Source organism: Perna viridis, chromosome 14 (assembly GCF_037379345.1).
Source record: "Perna viridis isolate PV_CMFRI_1.1 ecotype Kerala chromosome 14, ASM3737934v1, whole genome shotgun sequence".
NCBI classification, from domain to species: domain Eukaryota; kingdom Metazoa; phylum Mollusca; class Bivalvia; order Mytilida; family Mytilidae; genus Perna; species Perna viridis.
The window spans coordinates 3,051,418-3,073,890 of NC_142458.1; the positions used below are offsets into that span (position 1 = coordinate 3,051,418).

Sequence of the window (22,473 nt, forward strand, 5' to 3'; positions counted from 1 at the left end):
TATGACATGTAATTTGACTTTATTAAATTTAATAAAAACATAGATATAAATTACATTATACTTTTAAGACTTGACAGTCATTGAAACTCCTTTATTGATAGTGTTCTCCATCACCACAAACACAGTATTATGTTCCACAAGTTAGTGATAGAAGTGTATTGTTTCCTATCTCTACATAATTCTTGCACAGTTGAAATAAATAAGTCTTTCCAGTATTTGACACTGTATTACTAACCACGTGTTTGTTGTTTTAAATCTGAATAATTGTAGTAGATATAATGCAAGATAATTCACAAGTATAAATCAATATGTCAAATCAGGAAACAAACACGATCTATATTCACAATATAACAAACTGAATAAAATAAACAAAATAAAAACAAAAAACATATATTCATATTTTTATTTATAATATGCAAAAGAAGTTACTGCTTATCAATACACATGTTTGACGAGAACGTCTTAAAACCTAAATTAACTTAATGATGTATCAATATGAAAATGATAAACGAACAATGAAAGAAAAATCTTCAATAACACCGAAAAAAACGAAATAACTGAAGAACACTTCGAAATGTGTACTATATATATATATATATGATGCCTTAGATAAGATTTCAATACGCATATTAAAAGTACATATCAGATTAGATGTCCTAACAATCACCAATTTTGTAAATATTCTGGAGGAAGACACACATCTGCTGAACCGAAAATAACCACCTGTTAAAATGAACATAAAATTAATTCAAATGTTGGATATCAAATTTAAATTTAACAATCGACTCCCTTGGGTTCTTGTATTATTGTTTTTAAATGTAATTTTATACAAATACTTTGAAGTTGAATAAGAATTGTGCTACCTGCCTCGAATTTGAAATGTCATCACTAACATCTCATTGATGGAATCAGATAATCGTTTAAATATTAGCATAATAAGGTTAAGTCGACATGTTAAACTTCCAATATTCATACCTGCATGTAAATCTTTATATATACAAACCATGTGTCTTCAAATTGTCTATGGATACACAAAGGTCTGTCCATATATTTAGATAGTGAACTAAGTTATATCAAGCTAAAACAGGTAAAAACAAAGGGGTTCAAATTGGTCTAGACTACACTTGTTTGTTCTGATGTTTTTTTTTTATCTATCAAAGGTCTGATTTACATGTTTTACTGAATAACTTGATAAATTCATATTAACAGCATTCTGAGTTGTATACGACATAACTATCATTTCCTTTTCCATTTTTTTCGATTAAAGATTAAAATTGTGAATAAAGCAGAGATCACGTAACACTGCTAACATTAAATTCTAATTACTTTTTTAATAATTTAAAGTCTATTTTTGAATACAAAAAGAAAACAATCTTGCATGCGTCATGAATACACTATCACTACATACACTTTCATAACAATCAATATTAATATTTGGTAATATAAACAAACAATTACTATTTAACTAGTAGAAATACATGACAATTCCTTAAACATCTTTGAGTTGTGTTTATCTAAATACAAAGTAAGATGGCAATAGTCCATACAATTTAGTAGATCACTATCAGATTTAAATTTTGCATGAAACTGTCTATTTACAAAATTTAAAAAAAAATAACTATTATCATTATATTTCATCCTTTGGTTGTTCAATGATTTCTCCCACAACATAAAAAAGATGTTTGGATGATAGTAGTTCACTAACTTGAAACGTTCCAATTTCCCATTTTAGCGTTTGTGCATCATTTATCATGCGTTTACACCATGTACACATGGTTTTGCATTTGTTTAAATGCACAATAGAAGCCATCTTGTAAAGGCAAGTTTGGAGCATTTGTTTAAATACACATTGGGAACTTTATTTTTGTACATTCATTATTTCCTTTTCCAAAAGTTACTCTTGTATTTTTTGCTAATATTATTTTTGTATTTTCATTAATTCTATTCTCATTTTTTCTTTCTTCATTAATATTTGTTAATATAATTATTTTTCATTGTTGGTCTATTGAGCATTTAAACACACATGCTAAGAGCATTCGATTTTCGTGTGTTTAAACACAAAGTGGGAGCATTCGTTTATCTTGCGTTTAAATGCACGATAGAATCGATTGTTTATAATGTGTTTAGGTGTTGTGCGTGTGGGAAACTTAAATGTTTCAAGGAGTGTATCTTTACCAAGGCATAACAAAAAATAAATATAACATAGTATGAAATGTCCTTTTCTAACAATGAAAATCCCGGGATGTTCCATTTTATCCAAAATTCTTCGTCTTTTTTGTACATAACATATTTTACTATTCATTTTAGTGATTAGCAGTAATATTTTCATTAAAAATGAAAATCTCAATTGACATTAACATTTTCATTAACATGGCACTTAAGCCTGATAAAAAAAATGAACAATATCTTATAACTTTGTAATAAACTTCTGATCTTATCTGTAATATCATTGTATATGTCATGAAACAAATATGTAACAGTTATACAATGCTTTAGAAAGAAGGATGCAAATTAATCACTGACAATGATGATTTTATGACCAATATTTATCTGCGAACCACCCACATCTAGAATCTTCAATACTTTGGCCTAAAAAGCCAAGAAAACATCTTAAAAAACATATATCCAAAGACTAATGGGTAAAGAACAAGTTCTCTGGTGGCTCTTCTCTGGTTTTCTGCCTCCATTGTAGCCATTCGTCGTGACAGTTTTGCAACCTGAGTTCGGAGCTGTGTGGTATCATCATCATCATTATGTAATATCGACTCACTCAGTGATGCACCCGGTGTATATGGTTCTAAGACATGTGTATCTCTATAAATATATAAGATATAAATATGATTAGTTTATACTGATTGACTCGCCCCACACCAGGTGAACACAGTTCTAAGACATGTGTATATTCTAGTTCAAAGATCAATCAAGGAAACCAAGATTCTAGAGGAAATCAAAAGAATGTTATCCAGGGACAAACACCAGACTTGGAAAATAGATACACACACAACAAAGAACATAAAATAACCAAAATAGTACATACAAAGTAATAAAAGTAAATGAGCAACTCGGGGCTCCACTAAAACATGGGATCAGGTTAACAGGTGGACTTGCTATTGTGTATGGTGTATGCATGTGTATCTTTGTTAAAGTTACATATGTATATTTATGGGGAAGTCAATGTCCGAGGAAAAAAGACCACTTGAATATGTCAGATTTCATGCTATATAAGGGTGTTGGTTCAAATTTTGGCAGTTGCTTACCGCTATTTAAACTTTATCCAGTGATTCCTTCATAGGACGGGCAATCAATGTCCCATGAACTTTATCATGTGATCCCTTCTGAAGACGGGCTACCAATGTCCCATGAACTTTATCATGTGATCCCTTTTAAGGACAGGCAACCAACGTCCCAGTAATAATCATGGGTAACTTCTAGTTAATATAAAACTAAAGACACCACACAAAAACTCACCTGTCACAATACAACTTAGTATAATTTCATGAGAATCTATGGTGTGTATATGCTTTATGAAAACCTGTTTGAGACCTCTGAAAGTATTTTATATTTTGTATTTATATTATATGCTGGTGCACCACTTTCATGACTTTGGCATGGGAATGTCACAAAGACGTCCCACAAAAAATAACAGAGCATCCAGGGGCAGTTCACACCACAGTATTCTTGTTGATTTAACAATGTTTAATGATGCTAATAAAATATAAGTAGTGCAAAATCCCTATACACAAATAAAAAGTGGTCCTTGTTATTAAACCAATCTTTTGAAATCTTCATTTAATATACACAAATAAAAAGTGGTTCATCTTAACCACTTTCTGAAAAAAAAACTTTCTTCCCTTTACACCAATAACAAGAGGCTCCCAGGAGCCTGAATCACTCACCTGGTTAAATTTTTGCCTTCAAGAGCAATAACTCTAATAAGGAGTCGTCTGACAATTCTGACTCGAGAAGACTTTGGTAGGACTTAATATTATGATCATTTCATCAATTGAAAGTTTCTTTCTATCTAGTATAGTTTTCAAGATACTGGCTGAAAACTGCTAAAAACATCATTTTTTTCACCTTTAATGGGCAATTACTCTAACAAGGAGTTGTGCGACATCTTTGGTCACCACAGACTTGTGTAGGACTTATGATAATGATCATTTCAGCAACTGAAAGTTTCTTTCTGTTTATCAACAGTTTTCAATATATTGGCTGAAAATTGTAAAAAAAGAAGAAGAAATGTCATTGAAAGAATTTGGCATAACCTAATAGTTTTGGACTTAAATTAGAAAAATTTTTGACCGACCCCTCTGTTCTTCTCTACAGTTACCATGTATATATAAGGGTTGGGGTTATATGCATCTATAAAAAAAAACCCTGACATAATATCTACACAGAATACTCTATTGGAATGTTCATACTAAGTTTGGTTCTAATTATTCTGGTAGTTTCTGAGGATTAGAGTTTCCAAAGAAATAACATTACAAATTGAGAAAGAATGTTAGATCTCCAATGTCAGAATTTGGCAAAACCTAAGGGTTTTGGAAATATATGAAAAAAACTGTCTGGCCACAATGTTCTATTTTTAATAACGGTGGTCATGTTTTTCGACAGATCAAATATCCCCAAATCAGTTATATAAAGAATACCCTAAAGAACATTCATACCATGTTTGGTTCTAATTGGTCGAGTAATTTCAGAGGAGAAGTGTTTTGAAAAATTGTTAACGACAACAGATGACAACGACGACGATAGACGCCAAAGATAACAAGAGCTCACTTGGCTTTGGCCAGGTGATCTAACAAGAGAGTCGAAGGTGCCTGTATCGCTTACCTTATAAATTGTTTTAGCTTTCAAGGGCAATAACTCTTAACAAGGAGTTCTCCAATAATTTTGACTCAAATAAGACTTGGGTGTACTTATCATCAGAATCATTTCATTAATTGAGTATATAGTACAGTTTTCAAGACATTAGCTGAAAACTGCTAAAACAGTATTTTTTGCCTTTCAAGGGCAAAAACTCTTAGATAAAATCGTCAGACAACTTTGATCCTTGACTTTGACTTTTGAGGGCCTTATAACAAGGATCATTTCAGCTATTGACAGAATTTGGCTAAACCTAACAGTTTTGGAGATAAATGAGAAAAGCTTCTGATTGACCCCCTTCGTTCTATTTTTAGTAACAGCTGCAATCTTTTTGACAGATCTAAAATGTCCACAACAGCTCTATGCAATATAGCCCAAGGAACATTCATACCAAGTTTGGATTAAATTGGATAAGTAGTGTCAGAGGAGAAGATTTTTGAAAGAAATAACATTAAAAGTAGCAAAACTCTAAGCATGATAATATGGCTTCACAGGCTAAAACGAAAATTTGACCACAGATAGATCTCATCATACAGAACACTTTTAACCATGTCATAATTTGTCTTAACTTTAGAGATGTCTGCGAAAAACTATTCCAATTGGTGGAGTAGTGTCAGAGGAGAGTTTTAAAAAATTGTCAATGACGATGACGGACACCAAATAATGACGATAGCTCATATGGCCTTTGGCAAGGTGAGCTAAAAACTGGTCCCCTTGACTGATTTCTTTGAAAATCGATTCCATTTAAGATAGTAGTGCTACTAACCATATAAAAATTTTAATGAAAATCTGCAAGAAAATGGAAACACTATCTAGGCAACAAGAAGTTGTGATGAACCAACAGATGGACGGATGGAAAGGTGGGTAAAAAACATTATACATGTACCCCTGCAACTTCATTGCATGGATATAATAAACCACTATTTTACCCATATTTGCCCCTTTTTTAGAATGTTGGTGACCAGGAACACCAATTTTAATAACAATAGGCCTCTAGTACAACAGGTAATAATATCAACATTTCATGATATTTTGTTCAACTCAGGCTAACACAAGGAAACAATAAAAGTTTACAATGCCAATGACAACGACGAGAGCATCATAACATGAATGGACCAAACATTTTTGCAGACATCTATAAACAACTTGACTAGAAACAAATCCACGATTGCACGGAACACACTATATAAAAATGGAAATGTTATATTTTCATGTTGTGAACATAGCCTCAAATGTACTAAATATACATTTCTCTTTTACAATATCAGGTACATTGTCTAAGAGCATTACCTGGGCATGAACAAGATCAGGACATCAAAAACAGACAAAGAACAAAACACACAACTCAAAAGGCAAGAACCATACTTAAACCTTCAGATACAGTATCATAAAGACTCATAATCTTATATTTATTATACCAAGTTTTGTAATACACTTGTTGGTGTACAACTTACCCATTAGTCATGATAAGGGAGATTACTAAGCTTGCACACAGACAGACAAGGTAAATAATTTCTGACACCATATACAGTAACAACTTACCATTAGGGAGAATACGGTATGCTTGTCTCTGTCTTTTATACAGACAGACAGGGTAAATAATTTCTGACACCATTAGCAGTAACAACTTACCTATTTGGGACATTACTGTAAGTAGGTCTGTGTCTTGTTATATAGACAGACAGAAGGACAGACAGACAGCCTGACAGGGTGTATAATTTCTTACACCATTAGCAGTAACAACTTACCCATTAGGGAGATTACTGTAAGCTGGTCTATGCTTTGCTTGCTCAGTTTCTTCCTCAATCGCTTGTTGGGAGAAGGCTTCCTCCATTGTTAATGTTCTAGGTGGGGTTACAAGACCTACATAATTCATCTCTCCAGGATTAAAGTCCAACTTCTCTAGACGACTTCTTGGAGAAGAATTCCCAGCTAAAAGTAACAAAAAAACACTTTTTTCTCTGTTCAATATAACAAAATGTACAAGATGATGACTAAATCAAGAACACTTGGAAGCATTTAAATAAAGATGTTCATTCACCTGTTATTATCCACTGTCAGATAGACCATTACAAGATAAACAAAATTCAAGAAACTGGATATTTTTGTATCCTAAATGACAGGAATAGCAAAGAGGTAAAGGTCCTCATTAAGAGTAAATGTTAAGTATGGTAAGTCCAGGACTTACATGTAGGTAAATTAAATTTCAATCCCAGAAATAGGGTAGGTATTTTTTACATTGTAGAGTAGCAAAAAACATGCATATTATTTTTTTTGCCTAATAATTTTATCTCTTTCACGCTGGATGAATTTTCTAATTATCAAATCCGGTAATACATTGAAGATTTTGGCAAAACAAAGTGGACAATTAGAATCTTAGTTACCCTCATGCAGCCATCTTTTATAAATTCAACAATTATGCATGATGTCACAAGGACCTCCTTGTTTTGGAAGAACACTTTGTCACAAAGGGGCAATGGGTTTGATTAATTTGAAAGATATATTAAATAATCCAAAAAATTCAGCAGATTTCTCATTATATGTAAGAGTAATCAAGGGAACCAAGGTTATAGCAGTAATCAAAAGAATGTAATCCAGGGACAAAGACCAGACATGGAAAACAGACATACACAACAAAGAACATAAAGTAACTAAAATCATACATACAATGTAACAAAAGTAAAGGAGCAACTCAAGACTCCACTAAAAACTGGGAGCATGGACCAGGTGCTCCGGTAGGGTAAGCCTCCTCTGCTTTTCTAGAAACACCCGCCGAGTTGTTCATAAAAAATCAAGTCCGGGGTAGACAAACGAGGAAAGGAAAACCATGACCCGTTGAATAAATCAGTTTTCATGGTGCTGATGGATACACCATAACGATCCACGAGTTCATGATGACGACCATAAAACTTCTGTAGTGATGACTTCAGTCTTGTAGCAACATAACCCTGTTCCAGAAGCCTCTTTGTTAGAGTTCTAGCGTGATACAAAAAGTCTGCGTAGTTTCAGCAAGCTCTGGCATAAGGTATGAGTTGTGATATGAACACTCCATATGCAGGAGCTGAAGGGATGTTGCCACAGATGAAAGGAAAGTTGACAACTCTGAATGAAAAGTCATCACGTTTGTCGTAAAATTTGGTCAGTAGTTTTCCTTTACCATCGATTTCTAAGTGTAGGTCAAGATATGAGGCTGACTTCAAAGCGTCTGTAGTATCCTTTATCCCAAGTTCTTTTGGGTAGATGCGATGTATCAAATCCCCGAAATTAGGATTGTTTAAAGATAATATGTCATCTATATAGCGTAAAGAATCTAAATAGATGGCCAAAAGAATGCTGCACGGCAATATGTTGTGAAATTTTCAAAAGAAAACTTTTATGGCTTATGAATTTTAGAAATAATACATAAAACTTCTTTAATTCTTAAGGTTTATTCACAATGGGGCATAACTTAAAATATGGTATAGCTTTGAAAGCAATGGAAGATTTTTTACTGAATTTATTCCTAATATCAAAATTCTGATATGCCATGTTTAATTTGAATTGCCTCCCTTTGCACTTTATCTATTGTACAAATATGAAAAAAATGCAAGCTCCCTTTCTTAATTACCACCATTCTGGCCTAAAATAGAATCTATATGGTAAAACAGGATTCCAACATCTAACAACAGAGCAAAGGTTTGAACTGGCTGTCAACTAAAATAGAATCTATATGGTAAAACAGGATTCCAACATCTAACAACAGAGCAAAGGTTCTAACTGGCTGTCAACTAAAAATAGAATCTATATGGTAAAACAGGATTCCAACATCTAACAACAGAGCAAAGGTTCGAACTTGCTGTCAACTAAAATAGAATCTATATGGTAAAACAGGATTCCAACATCTAACAACAGAGCAAAGGTTCGAACTTGCTGTCAACTAAAATAGAATCTTTATGGTAAAACAGGATTCCAACATCTAACAACAGAGCAAAGGTTCGAACTTGCTGTCAACTAAAATAGAATCTATATGGTAAAACAGGATTCCAACATCTAACAACAGAGAAAAGGAATACCTTAAGATGAAATATTGTTATATCTATTTTTAATGAAACTTCCATATAAAACATTGGTCCTTGTTTAATCCCTAAGTTTTTAACCCTAAAGAAGCACTTGTTTGTAGTATGGAACCCTATGGTACAATATAGATCCATATCTTGTTTGTAGTATGGAACCCTATGGTACAATATAGATCCATATCTTGTTTGTAGTATGGAACCCTATGGTACAATATAGATCCATATCTTGTTTGTAGTATGGAACCCTATGGTACAATATAGATCCATATCTTGTTTGTAGTATGGAACCCTATGGTACAATATAGATCCATATCTTGTTTGTAGTATGGAACCCTATGGTACAATATAGATCCATATCTTGCTATTGATTGGGAAAAAGTTAAACTCTTTTTTAAGATTATTTTCTGCCCTGATACCTAACACCAATCATGACATTTGTGGTCTTGTTACAATACCATTGAAACTTGAATTACACAATTAAGTTCAATGAAATGCTTGCTTTTGGCCAATAAGACAAAAAAATTTGGTCATAATTCCAAAAAAGTATGGGCCATGATACCAAGAAAATCAATACTAAAATTTCTTTCATGGTGTTAAACCTTGATGTAAAAGTTTATCAAGAATCACAAATTAATGTTCAGGTTACATGTATGACAACAAAAATCATGGATATGTTACAATAAATAAGCGTAATTAGGAATTACAGGTAATTACTAAAATTTAGTTATTACGAGTAATTCCTAACTGGTTTACTAAATACATGTATTTCCTGATTATCTTAAGTTATAATGAGTAATTACTGAACAGATCCGACATTTTTACCTTTTATTTACTTAAAACATATAAATAATGACTGGTTTGATTGAAAATAAAAGTATTTAAGTAATGTAATCAGTTGAGCTGATGATTTTTTTGGGTTCAAATTAAAGAAAAAATGCTAGTAGATCAATCATGTACTTAATCTTCACATTTGTGAAAATATTAGAACATGGTTAATTGAGGCATTGTATTTGCAGTTTAATGAGGAATCAGACAGAAACAAAACATGATGACATTAAAGAAAAACTTCAATTTAAAACCTATGATTTTTCAACCCTTTATACTTTTATTCCCCATAGTCAGTTAAAATCCCAACTCGAAAACATTACACATTTTTTACATCATTGTTACCTAAGAAAACACAGTATACCTAGATACAGATACATAGTACTTGGTAGAGGCTGTAATAAAGAATACTACAGACACTTAGAAGTCAGCCCATATCTTGACCTACACTTAGAGATCAATGGTAAAGGTAAACAACTGACCTAACTATATAACAAATGTGTTGAATTTTCATTCCTTATTGTCAACTTTTCTTCCACATGTAGCAACATCCCTTCAGTACCTGCATATTGAGTTTTCATTTCATAACTCATATGTTATACCAGAGCTTGCTAAAACTACATGTATGCAGATGTTTGTGCCATGCTAGATTTATTGCAATTAGTCTTCTGGAACAGGATTATATTGCTACTAGAAAGAAGTCATCACTGATCACTACAGAAGTTTTATAGTCATAATAATGAACTCAATACCGTGTATCCAACTGCACCATGAAAATTGACTTGTTCAACAAATCATAGTTCTCATTTCCTCTTTCATTAACCACAGACTTTAACTTTTATGACCAACTCTCTGTATACTTGTAATGGTTAATTTCTAGAGATGCTTACCTTATTGGTCCACCTGGTACATGCTCCCAGTTTTTAGTATCTTTTGTTTCTATGTACGTATTATTTTGGTTATATTATGTTCTTTATTAAGTTTGTCTGTTTTCCCTGTCTGGTCTTTGTACTTGAATTGCATTCTTGTGATTTCCTCTTGAATATTAGTTCACTTGATTACTCTTTAACATTTAACTAAGATATATTTAAAAATGTGTTTGTTTGTTTTACAGGTGTATTAATAAAAGATTTTTCAGTCAGTAAATAAGCTAAAATTGCATATTTATTTCAGATATTACCTGAAATTACTGGTACACTTAAGAATTACATGTATTTACTAAACACACTAGGAATCACACTTATTACTAAAATGTTCAATAATTACATGTAATAACTGATTACCTTTATTTACTGTAACATATATACACAGACAATTAAGACCACAGAGAAGACGACAGCGCCTTATGGCATTATACAAAAGTAAATGTATGATGGCAATATTCCATGCAGTTCCAAACACTACATGTACATACCATGTAAACTGATTGAATCTGGGACCTGCATCTTGACAGCAGCCATCTCTGCAGTGAAATGAGACATGTTGGTGTTGTATTGCTGTGATTCACCATTGTAGGCATCAATTCTGTCAGGGACCTGCATCTTACTACTGATTTGAGAGATAAACTCTGGGTCATATGATCTGGGCTGGACATCAGCAAAATCTGACGGTAAACTGTTCACATAAATTTGAGAAACACTCTGAAATATCATAAATTAACATGACAATACACTTTACAAGAGCAGTACTTTGTACAGGTACATTTGTATACTTTGCTGTTTTCTACATACAAAATATTTTCTTTTAGTCCCCAAAATGAGGTGAATATAAATCATAGACCACATATGTACAGTACATAATTATTTTGATCACCAACTGAAACATTTTCAAGTTGAGAATGGCAATAAACTTTATGTTCATTCCTCTTGTCTATATTATTTTGGTAAGCAATTAAGGAAATAGACCTGAGACTAATATGTCAAATGTCACAGATGGATTAAAGTTACTCTCTTTTAATTATTATTGTTTAATTGCTTAATTAGAGTGACAAATGTTTTTCATCTTTCATTTAATTAATATCTCATTATTAGCTTTTGGCATATTTCAAACAAATGTTAATATTGCTCAACTACATACCAGTCTTGAGCAATTGTCAGTTTTGGACCATAAATAGACTGAATAAAGTAAAGAATAGAATGATAGGGTAAAATATAGAATAGAGTTAGAAACAGTAACAGTGAAGTTAACAATAGTACAGAAGGAATACAGTAGAACCTACAGAGTCGTCTAGTTCTAGTCACTCCGAATCATCCGTAACCAGCTATCCGCAAAAATTACTGATTCATTAGACTTCCAAGAAGCAGATTCCAGTACTCGCTGGATCAGAATTTAACCTTCTGGACTTTATCAAAATTCATTCAGATTTGGATTTAGTGAATTTGGACATTGTTAAAATTTGAAAATTATCATTATAGAACCAGAAACTGTGACAATCTTAATAGTGCATTTTATATTTTGGTTACTTTTGGCTATTGTTATTATTAAATTGTTGAAACTTTATTTGTAGTTACTTTGCCATAGATCAGTAAAGGAGTCTTAACCTACACACATATCCCGAGTCACTGGAGCCAAGCATACAGAGTTAATTCCTCTAACCTCATGCTCAACTGGCTCTTGGTGACATTCATCTCAAATTTTTTTACTGTTTTGTTTTGGAGACACATTGGTCATTCAGATGTGAGTAGCGCTTGTAAAAACCATTTCGCAGTTAATTCAGCGTAAGCTGAACCAGTCATTTATACCCCATAATCTATACAACAATTGAAAAAAATTCTCAAATATTTTTTCCACAATTGCAAGATTTAAAATGGGGAAGGTTGTGATCACACTGAAGTACTTTAACCCCGCCTGTCCCAAGTCAGGAATTTCTGGCCTCTGTATGTATCATTTAAGAAATAATTCCTGGATCACATGCTGTATGCTTATTTTAACATAGGTGGACATAATATTTGTCATTATGTTTCACTGAGCGATCCCGAAGATATTTGTTATTATTTTTCACTGAGCTGTCCCAAGGATCTTAATTAATTTGTTAATATTTTTCACGGAGTGAAACCTAAATGTTTCCTTGATGAAAGTTTCTGAATTTGTCCCAAAAAAATAATTCCAAACTAGAAAAAATTGCTCACTAACTTGATACCCCCATAATGGCTCCCATTCACCCAATCAATAACATGCACCTTATAACCTCAATATTGATTTGGATCAAACTCTAAAATAGAATATGCATAATGGGAACATATAATACAGATTCTGTGAAAATTTCATTCAATTGGGAGGAGTAACAAATAAGAGATGGATCCCCTACTTTAACAGAAGGAAGGACATCCCTTTCACTATATACAATGTAACCCCACTGTGTAAATGATCATACTTCAGTGTATATTTTCTATAGTAAGTGTAACCAAGTACTCTAAATTGCCTGAACTGTTTACCGGTAGTTTACAATAATTTTTTTTACTATTGACATTAGTGCCACATTCATATTTCACTGGTTCATCCTTTTCAATTCTCATTGGTTTATCAAAGTCACATATATGTATACTTTAACAGCGGTAAAACCCAATACTGTGTGATTACAATGAATCACGGTTGTGCTATTCAATTCTTGATTATGATGGTATCATTATGAATCAGTAAATTAAAACATTTGTCAACTGTTCATTTTGGAAACAGTATTTATAGCTCATTGATACAAACTATTACCTTCAGGGTTGCCTCAGGTAATAGCTGGTATAAAATCTACCCCAGGGTACATTTGTTATAGATATACTATTCCGCTCAAGACCATTCAATAAAATCCCAATCTGTATGGTACACATGTTTCTGATTATTTAATAATGACTTACATATATCTTTTTTTCACATCCTTTTTGAATGAATCATTTTAACTATAAATCCTCTGGTTTTGTTGGTTTTGTACGGTTTAACCCTTAAGAGCCTTAATCACTCTTCTGGCAACAAAATAAAACCACAAAAATTTGGGATATCAAATTTGAAACATAAAAATAAAAAAGTACATAAATATGTATATATATAAATAAGAAGGGTCTGAAAAATTCCAAACGATGTTAGAACTAAATTGACAAAGCAAATTTCTGGTCATTCCCTCAACGAGACTCGACTCGTACCGCTGTGACATCTATGGCAAAACTGCCTTCTAACTCATTTCTTTATTTTATGATAGTTTTAATTTAGATTTTTACATTTTTGATATTTAATTTCCTGTATCTGTATTTGGTGCAAATGATAGTCTATTTTCACGCAGAAAAGGACTACATGAAAAAAAATTCTTTTGGCACAATTTAACTAATATTTTTTATCCAATTGGCGCAAAAGGATGATGCCCTACAACTTAGGATATCATGTTCCCATAATAAACCAAATATAATTGAAATCACAGTGAGTAGAAAAATGGTGGGGAAATGGCCATATCACATAACCCAAAAACAGCTTTCATGTTAAATAATTCTGCCAAAGTTGAAGAAAAAAAAGCAAAAACTACATTTTGACCACTATGTTCTATTTTTATAGTGTAGTAATGGCAGCTTTATATATGTTTGTCACAGATTAGAAACTCCAACCATCATTTTGTGAAGAATACCCTAAAGAACAATCATGCCACCTTTCAATTTATTCTGCCCAGTAGTTTCAGAATGTTAAAGGGAAATAACTCAAAGACCGGTTAACAATTTTAACAAAAGTTTGTACACAGTCAGATCTCACCATGTTGAACATTTTTAATTAGCCAGAAATTGGCTAAACCTAATGGTTTTGAGATGTACGCAAAAAACAGCTTAAAACCCCCATGTTCTAATTTTTAGTAATGAAAGCCATGTTTTTTTCACAGATCAAATAATTAAAATAATCACTTTGTGCAGGATACCCTAAGGAACAATCATGCCAAGTTTCATATAAAATAGTCAAGTAGTTTCTGAGAATAAGATGCTTGAAAAAGTTCATGAATATGACAGACACATAGTGAGGACAATATTTCATACAGCCTTAAAGACCAGGTGATATCAAAATGATGTAAATTTTCCAAATGAAAAAAGGGTGAAGTACTTTTGAAAAAGATCAGCAATATTACTGATAACAAAAAGTAATATAAAAGAATAGTATTGTATGTCAGCATGTACATTCTTACAATTATTTGGTGGATTCCTGTTAATCGCATAACCTACCTATCTGAAAAAAATACAATTACATGTACATGTAACAGAAATTGTCATTTCAAAGGAAAATCAAAAAAAAAATGTACCTGATGTTTTCAATGCTCAAGTGGGGTATATTCTTTCCTCATGTCTAATTGGATTTCTTCTTAAGTGTCTAGTCAAAAATAGGTAGAAAATGTTGTAAAAACAAATTTCTTACAAAACTGAGGTATTTCAAAAATGATGCATTGTTGTTTTACCCATTTTTGAGTAAATTTTGAAAAAAATATTTATGATATAAAAAGAAATTTCTCATTTTTGGCCTAATGTTATGTAAATAAGAGGATGTTTTACATGCACAAGATGGAAAATTTTTTGGCTCTTTGAATTTTTTATGCAATTAACACGTATGCCATTAAGTGGAATCCACTGTATAAAAATAGATGTGGTATGATTGCCAATGAGACAGTCATCCACCAAAATCCAAACAACAAACAATTCAACTTCCTTAGGTCACCACACAGTCTGCAATGATGGGCAAAACCCATATCATAAAGCAGGCTGTAAAAACATGTACATGAAAAGTAAAACATAAAAAACGAAACAAACTAATCAGTAAAATACACATGTATGTTTGGAGAAGCAGTTATCTGGTGTAAGACAGAAGGGATCACTGGTTTACAGGTTAACATGTAAAATCTTTAATTTGGGTTTTCTCCCTTTGGAGTCTGCCAATTGTATTACATGTATATTCCTTCATGCACATCTACATGATAGTAATACTTAACATTCCTATAAAATTTCATCAAAATCCCTTGAGTGGTTAAGGAGCAGTTGTGCTTACAAGGAATGCGGACAGATGTATGGACAGACAGACCGCTTGATTCCTATACCTACAGGTAATAATACCCACCCAATCTTTGTTTTCAGGGGGTATAACAATGTTTACAGTGAAAATAATACATGAACATTGCTAATATCTTTTGGTAATATTTTTTATTAACAGCCTCTCATGCTTCTTTGATGTAGTTCTCTTTTTAATAGTTTGATGATTACATCAAGATCTAAGTATGCAGGGCTTAATATATAAAGTCATGATTCCTTTCAATTTTGTCCACTGAAATAAGTATATGTACTGGGCAATTCAAAAATGGTCTGCAAGGCCCTTTTGGTCATCTTCTTTTTTGTCATTACTGGGTTAAAACAAGTATTAAATAAACAGGACCATCATCCACACATTTGTCAGAATTCATATCTCTAGTCTTTAATCAATAAGGGTATCATTTTAATGAATGTTGTTAAGTAGTGCTAGAAGCTATGAGTTTCAGATTGCACAGATGTGGCAGAAACTTTAACTGCATTTTCATTTTCAGATGCTGACAGGAAGACTTCACTTGCTAAATTATCATCAGTTCCGGTATCATTATAATTTCAACAACTTCCAAAACAATTACATTTTTAAATAGCTTTTCTGAATTAAGTTGATTATGCAGAGGGGTGAATCCAGGATTTAGGTTGGAGGCATAAGTAGAATAAAATGCCAACTGAAGCATGGCAAACAAAAATTCTGAGGCAAAATATGAGAAAAATCAAGATTTCATACTAAGAAATCCCTGATTTTAGAGGGCATATGCCTGGCACAACCTTCCTTTGACTTTAACAGATTCTATCATAGGAATAGAATTTCATGATTCTAAATTGTTAACATTTGATGTTTGAAATAAACCTTATTATGAGAGAAGTCTTGGTGACTAAAATTTGAGTTTCCCTCTGATTGACCCAGCACATCTCAAAGAGCAAAATATTAGAAAGAAAACACTTTTAATTTCATCCTTTAAAATTTTTTTTGCTCATTGACTCCTAATATATTAAATATTAAACTTTTTTTTGACAAATTGAAAATTGGCATTAATCAGAATTGTATTTATTGTACACAGAGTACATAATAATGATGTATATTTGTCAATTAATTTTATGAAATCCGTCAAAATCTGGTTGAATAGCACATTCATCAAAGAAAAGCTATTAAACAACTCTAAGTTGAATAGGTGATGAGATATCTAACCAGGTCAAATAGCTTACATATTATTGATTTCCTATTCAACAATGTAGGGTCAAATAGCCACAGTCATTAAAATATTGCCCCTGCGAATGTCATGATTGATTCTTAGAGTGAGATGGAGGTCTGGGGTGCTCCACCTTCCAGAAGCTAGAGAATTTTTTATTTTTGAAATATGTTGATGCATTTTTTGCTCATTCCCAAGTTCAAAACTAGACCTATCAAAGAAGATATTGTACACTTACAGGTCATTCAAACATTTAGTTGTTAAGAATTATTGGAATGTCTCTTTCATGTCCAGTTTCAATCAGAACAATTCACTCCCACTTGAAGGCATTTCATGAGAAACTGTTTGAAGCTGGTTTTGTTATAAAATACATTGTAGTAGACCCCCAGTTGGGTACATCTGGTTCTGATTTCAAACAGAGAAAACAATCTTCACAAAACATTGATTTTTCTATTTTTGCAGAAAATATATCTGAAAAACTACATTACAATGTAGTATGACATCAAAGATAGTGTGAGAGCATGATTTGGTGGTGCTTGAGAGCATGACTCTAATACTATGATACTTGACAGTGTTTCTCGTTACACAGTGTTGAGAAAATGGCAGAGGAGTACCAAGTGTTTCAAAAGTACTACACAAAGGGCAAGAACTCCAAGGCAGTATGTTTCAATATCCAAATAAATAATAAAAGAAGGACATTGGGATTAGTTAGGGCTAAAATTAAAATTCCTTTGTTTCAATATGACAGCAACTGTATGCAAGGAAATACCTTGCTTTGAAGCAGATCTACATAAAATGTACCAATTGTGATTGTTAAGGGTCCTACGTTTATTGAAATGAACCCAAATCCATTTACATCCACTGTCTTATTAGACATGAACTGTCCATTATTTAAAGAGTATCAACAGAACTTAATGCTCTTGATAATGGTTTTTAAAAGGGTATCTTATACAAATGTAAGAATAATTACAGTGTGATGGAACAATAGATGAATGCTAAAAACAGCCATTCAGTCACTAAATTGTGTCTACCCATTCTGAAAAAAATATCCACCGACTGACCAACTATTTTGATAATGGAGGGTCGGGCGTGGGAAATGAAGATATTGACATATTGTTAAAGGATGGCCTTGTCACTAACTATCCCAAAGAAAAACTCAAGGAAGTGACAGCACAAAACAATACCTAGCCTTACAAGAATAATACATTGTTTTCATCTCTACTTGTAGTAGGTAACAAAATGTTCATTTACTGTATATATGTATAGTTGTTTTTCATATTTTCGGAATGCAAGCCATCTTAGCACCTTATCAAAGACAAAGGGACATAACCCACCATCACCTGACAACCTCAGGTTGAGGGTCTCATTGGGGAAAGGGAAAACAGTAAACATTTTTCTTGAAAATTGAAATTATTTTCAGTTCAGTAAGTACCAGGATGGTTTGAAATAAGTTTTTTAAAAGTATCCAAGTACTAAACGTGGCTCTAATAAATTGAATGTATCCTGATGTCATCGGTTCTCGATAGCATAACAATGTGGTTTACTTTTTTGTTGAACAGAACTACTTATCAAATATTTACAATTTTAAAGTTATCATAACTGATCTTCGTTTTTATTTTCCCAGAAGATTGGCAAGATTGCATGTTTACATTTGACAGTAAACCAGTCTTTCAGATGCCAAATTTGTAGAACGCTACTCCCATTTGCTCAAGCACCATTCTGTATAAGAATCAGGCAATGGGTGGCACATCATATTTCTAAATTTGGTCTTTTTTGCCTCAAATATATTCAATATATCTAGTAGACAACGGAAAAGCTATTTAAATTTATCCTGAAGCATCCATGAAGCAGATATTTTTTACTGCTTATATAAGGAAAAAGTGTGGGAAAATTTTCCTGCCATTTTTCCATTGTGCATTTCAACTAAATTTGACCTATCAATTTCTTAAAAAGGCAAATTTTACAAACACTTTAATGGTCATTAAATGGTAAAAATACTTGGTTAATGCAATAAAATCTCTGTGTTTTTTCCTTCATGTGCCACACCTTATACACATTTTGCCTGATTCTTAGATGGAGAAGTACTTAAAATCTTAAAAAACGAAGAAAAATCGGGAAAATGAAAAAGGACTATTGCGACCTGATCAAATTTAGAAAATGAAAGTCATTCTGACAGTCGGGCGATGAGCGAAATCACCAACAGCTGTGAACTCGCGAGGAATTCTTCACTCTCAAATTAACAACTGGTTAAAATACTCTACCTGCGTGTCTGTCATCTTTGTATTTTGTCGAGTGTTATTACAAAAAGTTAAATTTTAACGAGTTTCCTTTTCGGTGTCTCGTCCTTCCATTGTAAGAATTATAATATCCGTTCGAAATCCGGGATTGATTAATCCGGAACAAAGAACTAAAAATAGCGGCAAAATTTGAACTCTCCAAAAAAAACCATGTGGAAATTGACAAAATATGCGCGTTACGAAGCAGCCAAGACCAGGAGTAAGGACTTTGAGCAGTTTGATTGGAAGGTAAGTCAACAAAGGATTGATGGGGCTGGCGACAACCGTGCTGTATTTATTTTTTGCGATCATCCTGTCCTTATCCTGCAGGCCTTGTATCTGTAAATGACCATCGTCCTAACAGGGTTTTGAATCCACCTTCGCTCCTTCAAGGTGGACTCAAAACCCTGACTTGGGAGGATGGTCAATGACCGGTTACTATCAAATTTATACATATAGATTAGTATTATATTTTCACATGGATTTGCTACAATTGTCAGTTATATTTTTATGGCAAGCCAAAGTGGACAAAAATGCCTATTTATAAATATTTATAATGATGATGATATTTATAAATATTTATGATTCAATTATGAATATTTATAAATGAATTATAAATATTAATAAATGTCTTATATTTATAAATATTTATAATTCATTTATAAATATTTATAAATCCAAGACAATTATAAATGTTTATAATTCAATTACTAATATTTATAATTATTTATAAGTGCTCATAAATAGGCATTTTTGTCCACTATGGATTGAATTATAAAAATTTATAATTGATTTGTAAATATTTATAATTCATTGTTTAATATTTATAATTCATTTATAAATATTCATAATTCATTTATAAATATTCATAATTCATTTATAAATATTTATAATTGCCATATTTATTAATATGTATAATTCAATTATAAATATTGATAAATAATTTATAAATATTTATAATTAAATTATAAATATTTATGAATAATTATAAATATTTATAATTATTTATAAATATTTATAAATAGGTATTTTTGTCCACTATGGATTGATTTATAAATATTTATAATTCATTTATAAATATATATAATTGCCATATTTATTGATATTTATAATTCAATTATAAATATTAATAATTGGTTTATAAATATTTTTAATTCAATTATAAATATTTATAGATGAATCATAAATATTTATAACTATTTATAAATATTAATAAACAGGCATTTTTGTCCACTTTGGCTTGCCATATATTTTGTCATTTTCATGTATAATATTGACCAAAAATGATTAATGTCCCAGCAGCATTTTTTTGTGTAACCCCGGCTTGCACCCCTCCTTTTCAAAGTATCTGGATTCCATTACAAGTAATACTCACCAGAAATTTAAGTCTGCCCCCTACAGGCACTATAATTATCTTTGGTAATGTGATAATACAGATAACGTCATTAATGTATTTTTTTTCAGCAGGGTCTCAAGTTAGATTCTGGAGCAGTGTGTTTTAGCATGGTTTAGAAATTCGCACATCTATGGCAAGCCAAAGACGACAAAAATCAATGTTTTGTAATATTAGAAAATATTTTTTTAGTATTAGAAAATATTTTTAATATTAGAAATTCATTTTGTAATATTTAATATTACTCAGGTTTTTTCTTTCAGTAAATAAATAAAAAAAGGCGTCCAAAATTTGTTTACGGTATGGTATTATGTTCGGATAGGGGTAGATTTTCTGTTTCAACGGTAGAACGGTAGGAAGGTTCTAATTCCGGCAGAATTGAACTACCTCCGGTAGGTTCACATGTATGATGTTATAAATTCATTTTCTAATATTACAATTTAGTAATATTACAAAATATGGCACATTAGTAATATTACAAATTGAATTTGTAATATAAGAAAATGAATTTGTAACATTAAAAATCGCTTTGTAATATTGCAAAATCAATCACATTTTTTTGAATTACAAAATGATTTTCTAATATAAAAAAAATCGCAGTTGAATACAACAAATGCATTTTCTAATATTAGAAAATCGATTTCTAATATTACAAAATTATTTTTTAATATTAGAATTTCATTTGAATTTTTGATATCGCAAAACGATTTTGTAAGTATTAAAAAAGAGTTTTGTAATATTAGAAATCAAATTTGTAATATTAAAAATTCATTTTTGAATATTAGAAAACACTCATTTTGTCCACTTTGGCTTGCCATACACATTAGAAACGTTTTCTTCATTTTGTGTTTACTTTTTTGGTGATTGTAAACAACGGTCTCGGAATATTGTATTTACATGTACAACCGCTATGATTAAAAAATAATGAAAAATAATAATAATTAAGAAATCAAATTTGGCAAGATTACAGTTTTGAACCATGTCCAAGAAAACCAAATTTGGTACAAAAATCGAGCGCCATTTAAAGAAGTTGTACAACATCATACATATTAAGGAATTCAACAGTACAGCCATTTAAAAAAGAAAGTAAATATTCAGAGAAATAAGGGAGAAAATCGTAGACTTATTTTTATACATAAAAATAGGAAATTACAAGGCCATTCAGACGACGTTAACATGGCCGCCGTCGGAAAATGAAAATTATTTATAAAAATAGCCAAATAAAAAATCGTAAAAGATAGGAGAAAGATCGTAAAGACTTGATAAAACATATGTGTAGCGAATAGAACAAGCGCCGTGCAAACCACCTAGGTCATGGGTATAAATTGCAAAATTGTTTCCTTATTTATTGACATACTGATCCATCATATTTTACAGGTATTTGTATTATATAGAATAGTATTCCGAGGTACACGGATTTAAGTCGAGGTTCTATTTATCAACAGACAAATGTCATTTGTAGTTTTTTTTCTTTAATTATTATATTGCCAAAAACGAAATGGGAAAACATATTCTATTTTGTCGGTTTCGTCTTCGTATTATTACAAGTATTCAGTTTCCCAAACATTTCTACGGCCTCTGCAGTGAAGTTTTAGAAAAGTGTGCGTGATTGTTCTGTTGTTTTTTTAACATGGTGTATAACTTCGTTTCAGTACTTTGACACGATATCTAAACCGCTGGAATTAATTTTGGGAAGAAGTGGACATCTTATACTCAGTCATGGAACAACCATTATGGTAATTCATTTTAATATATGGTTCAACAATATTATATATGTAATTCATTTTGTGATAAAATATGAATCATGCATCTTTCGAATCTCTATCAGCATTAACTCTG

At 31.6% G+C, this 22,473-nt stretch overlaps 2 protein-coding genes across 3 annotated transcripts in view; one reads left to right on the plus strand and one right to left on the minus strand.

Moving 5' to 3' along the window:
* LOC148597748 (mitochondrial fission factor homolog B-like) lies at positions 1-19,370 on the minus strand. The gene is made up of 4 exons (XM_088560369.1): positions 19,227-19,370; positions 11,161-11,386; positions 6,615-6,798; positions 1-2,814 (listed from the first exon to the last, which is right to left on the minus strand). Exons 1-4 carry the CDS (start codon positions 19,239-19,241, stop codon positions 2,577-2,579), a joined length of 663 nt encoding a protein of 220 aa, XP_088416495.1. The 5' UTR covers positions 19,242-19,370; the 3' UTR covers positions 1-2,576.
* Positions 19,336-22,473, plus strand: part of LOC148597749 (meiotic recombination protein REC114-like) — a 22,672-nt gene continuing 19,534 nt past the window's right edge. For both annotated transcript variants that reach the window (XM_088560370.1, XM_088560371.1), the window contains exons 1-2: positions 19,336-19,490; positions 22,287-22,370. In XM_088560370.1, coding sequence (XP_088416496.1) covers positions 19,413-19,490; positions 22,287-22,370 — 162 coding nt within the window. In that variant the 5' untranslated portion in view covers positions 19,336-19,412. The remainder of the gene's footprint in view (positions 19,491-22,286; positions 22,371-22,473) is intronic.

Coding starts and splice junctions, on each gene's coding strand:
- LOC148597748 (XM_088560369.1), bottom strand. Junction 6,799..11,160: donor AGATTCAATCAGTTTACATG/GTATGTACATGT, acceptor TGTTACTTTTAG/CTGGGAATTCTTCTCCAAGA. Junction 2,815..6,614: donor TACAGTAATCTCCCTAATGG/GTAAGTTGTTAC, acceptor ATATATTTATAG/AGATACACATGTCTTAGAAC.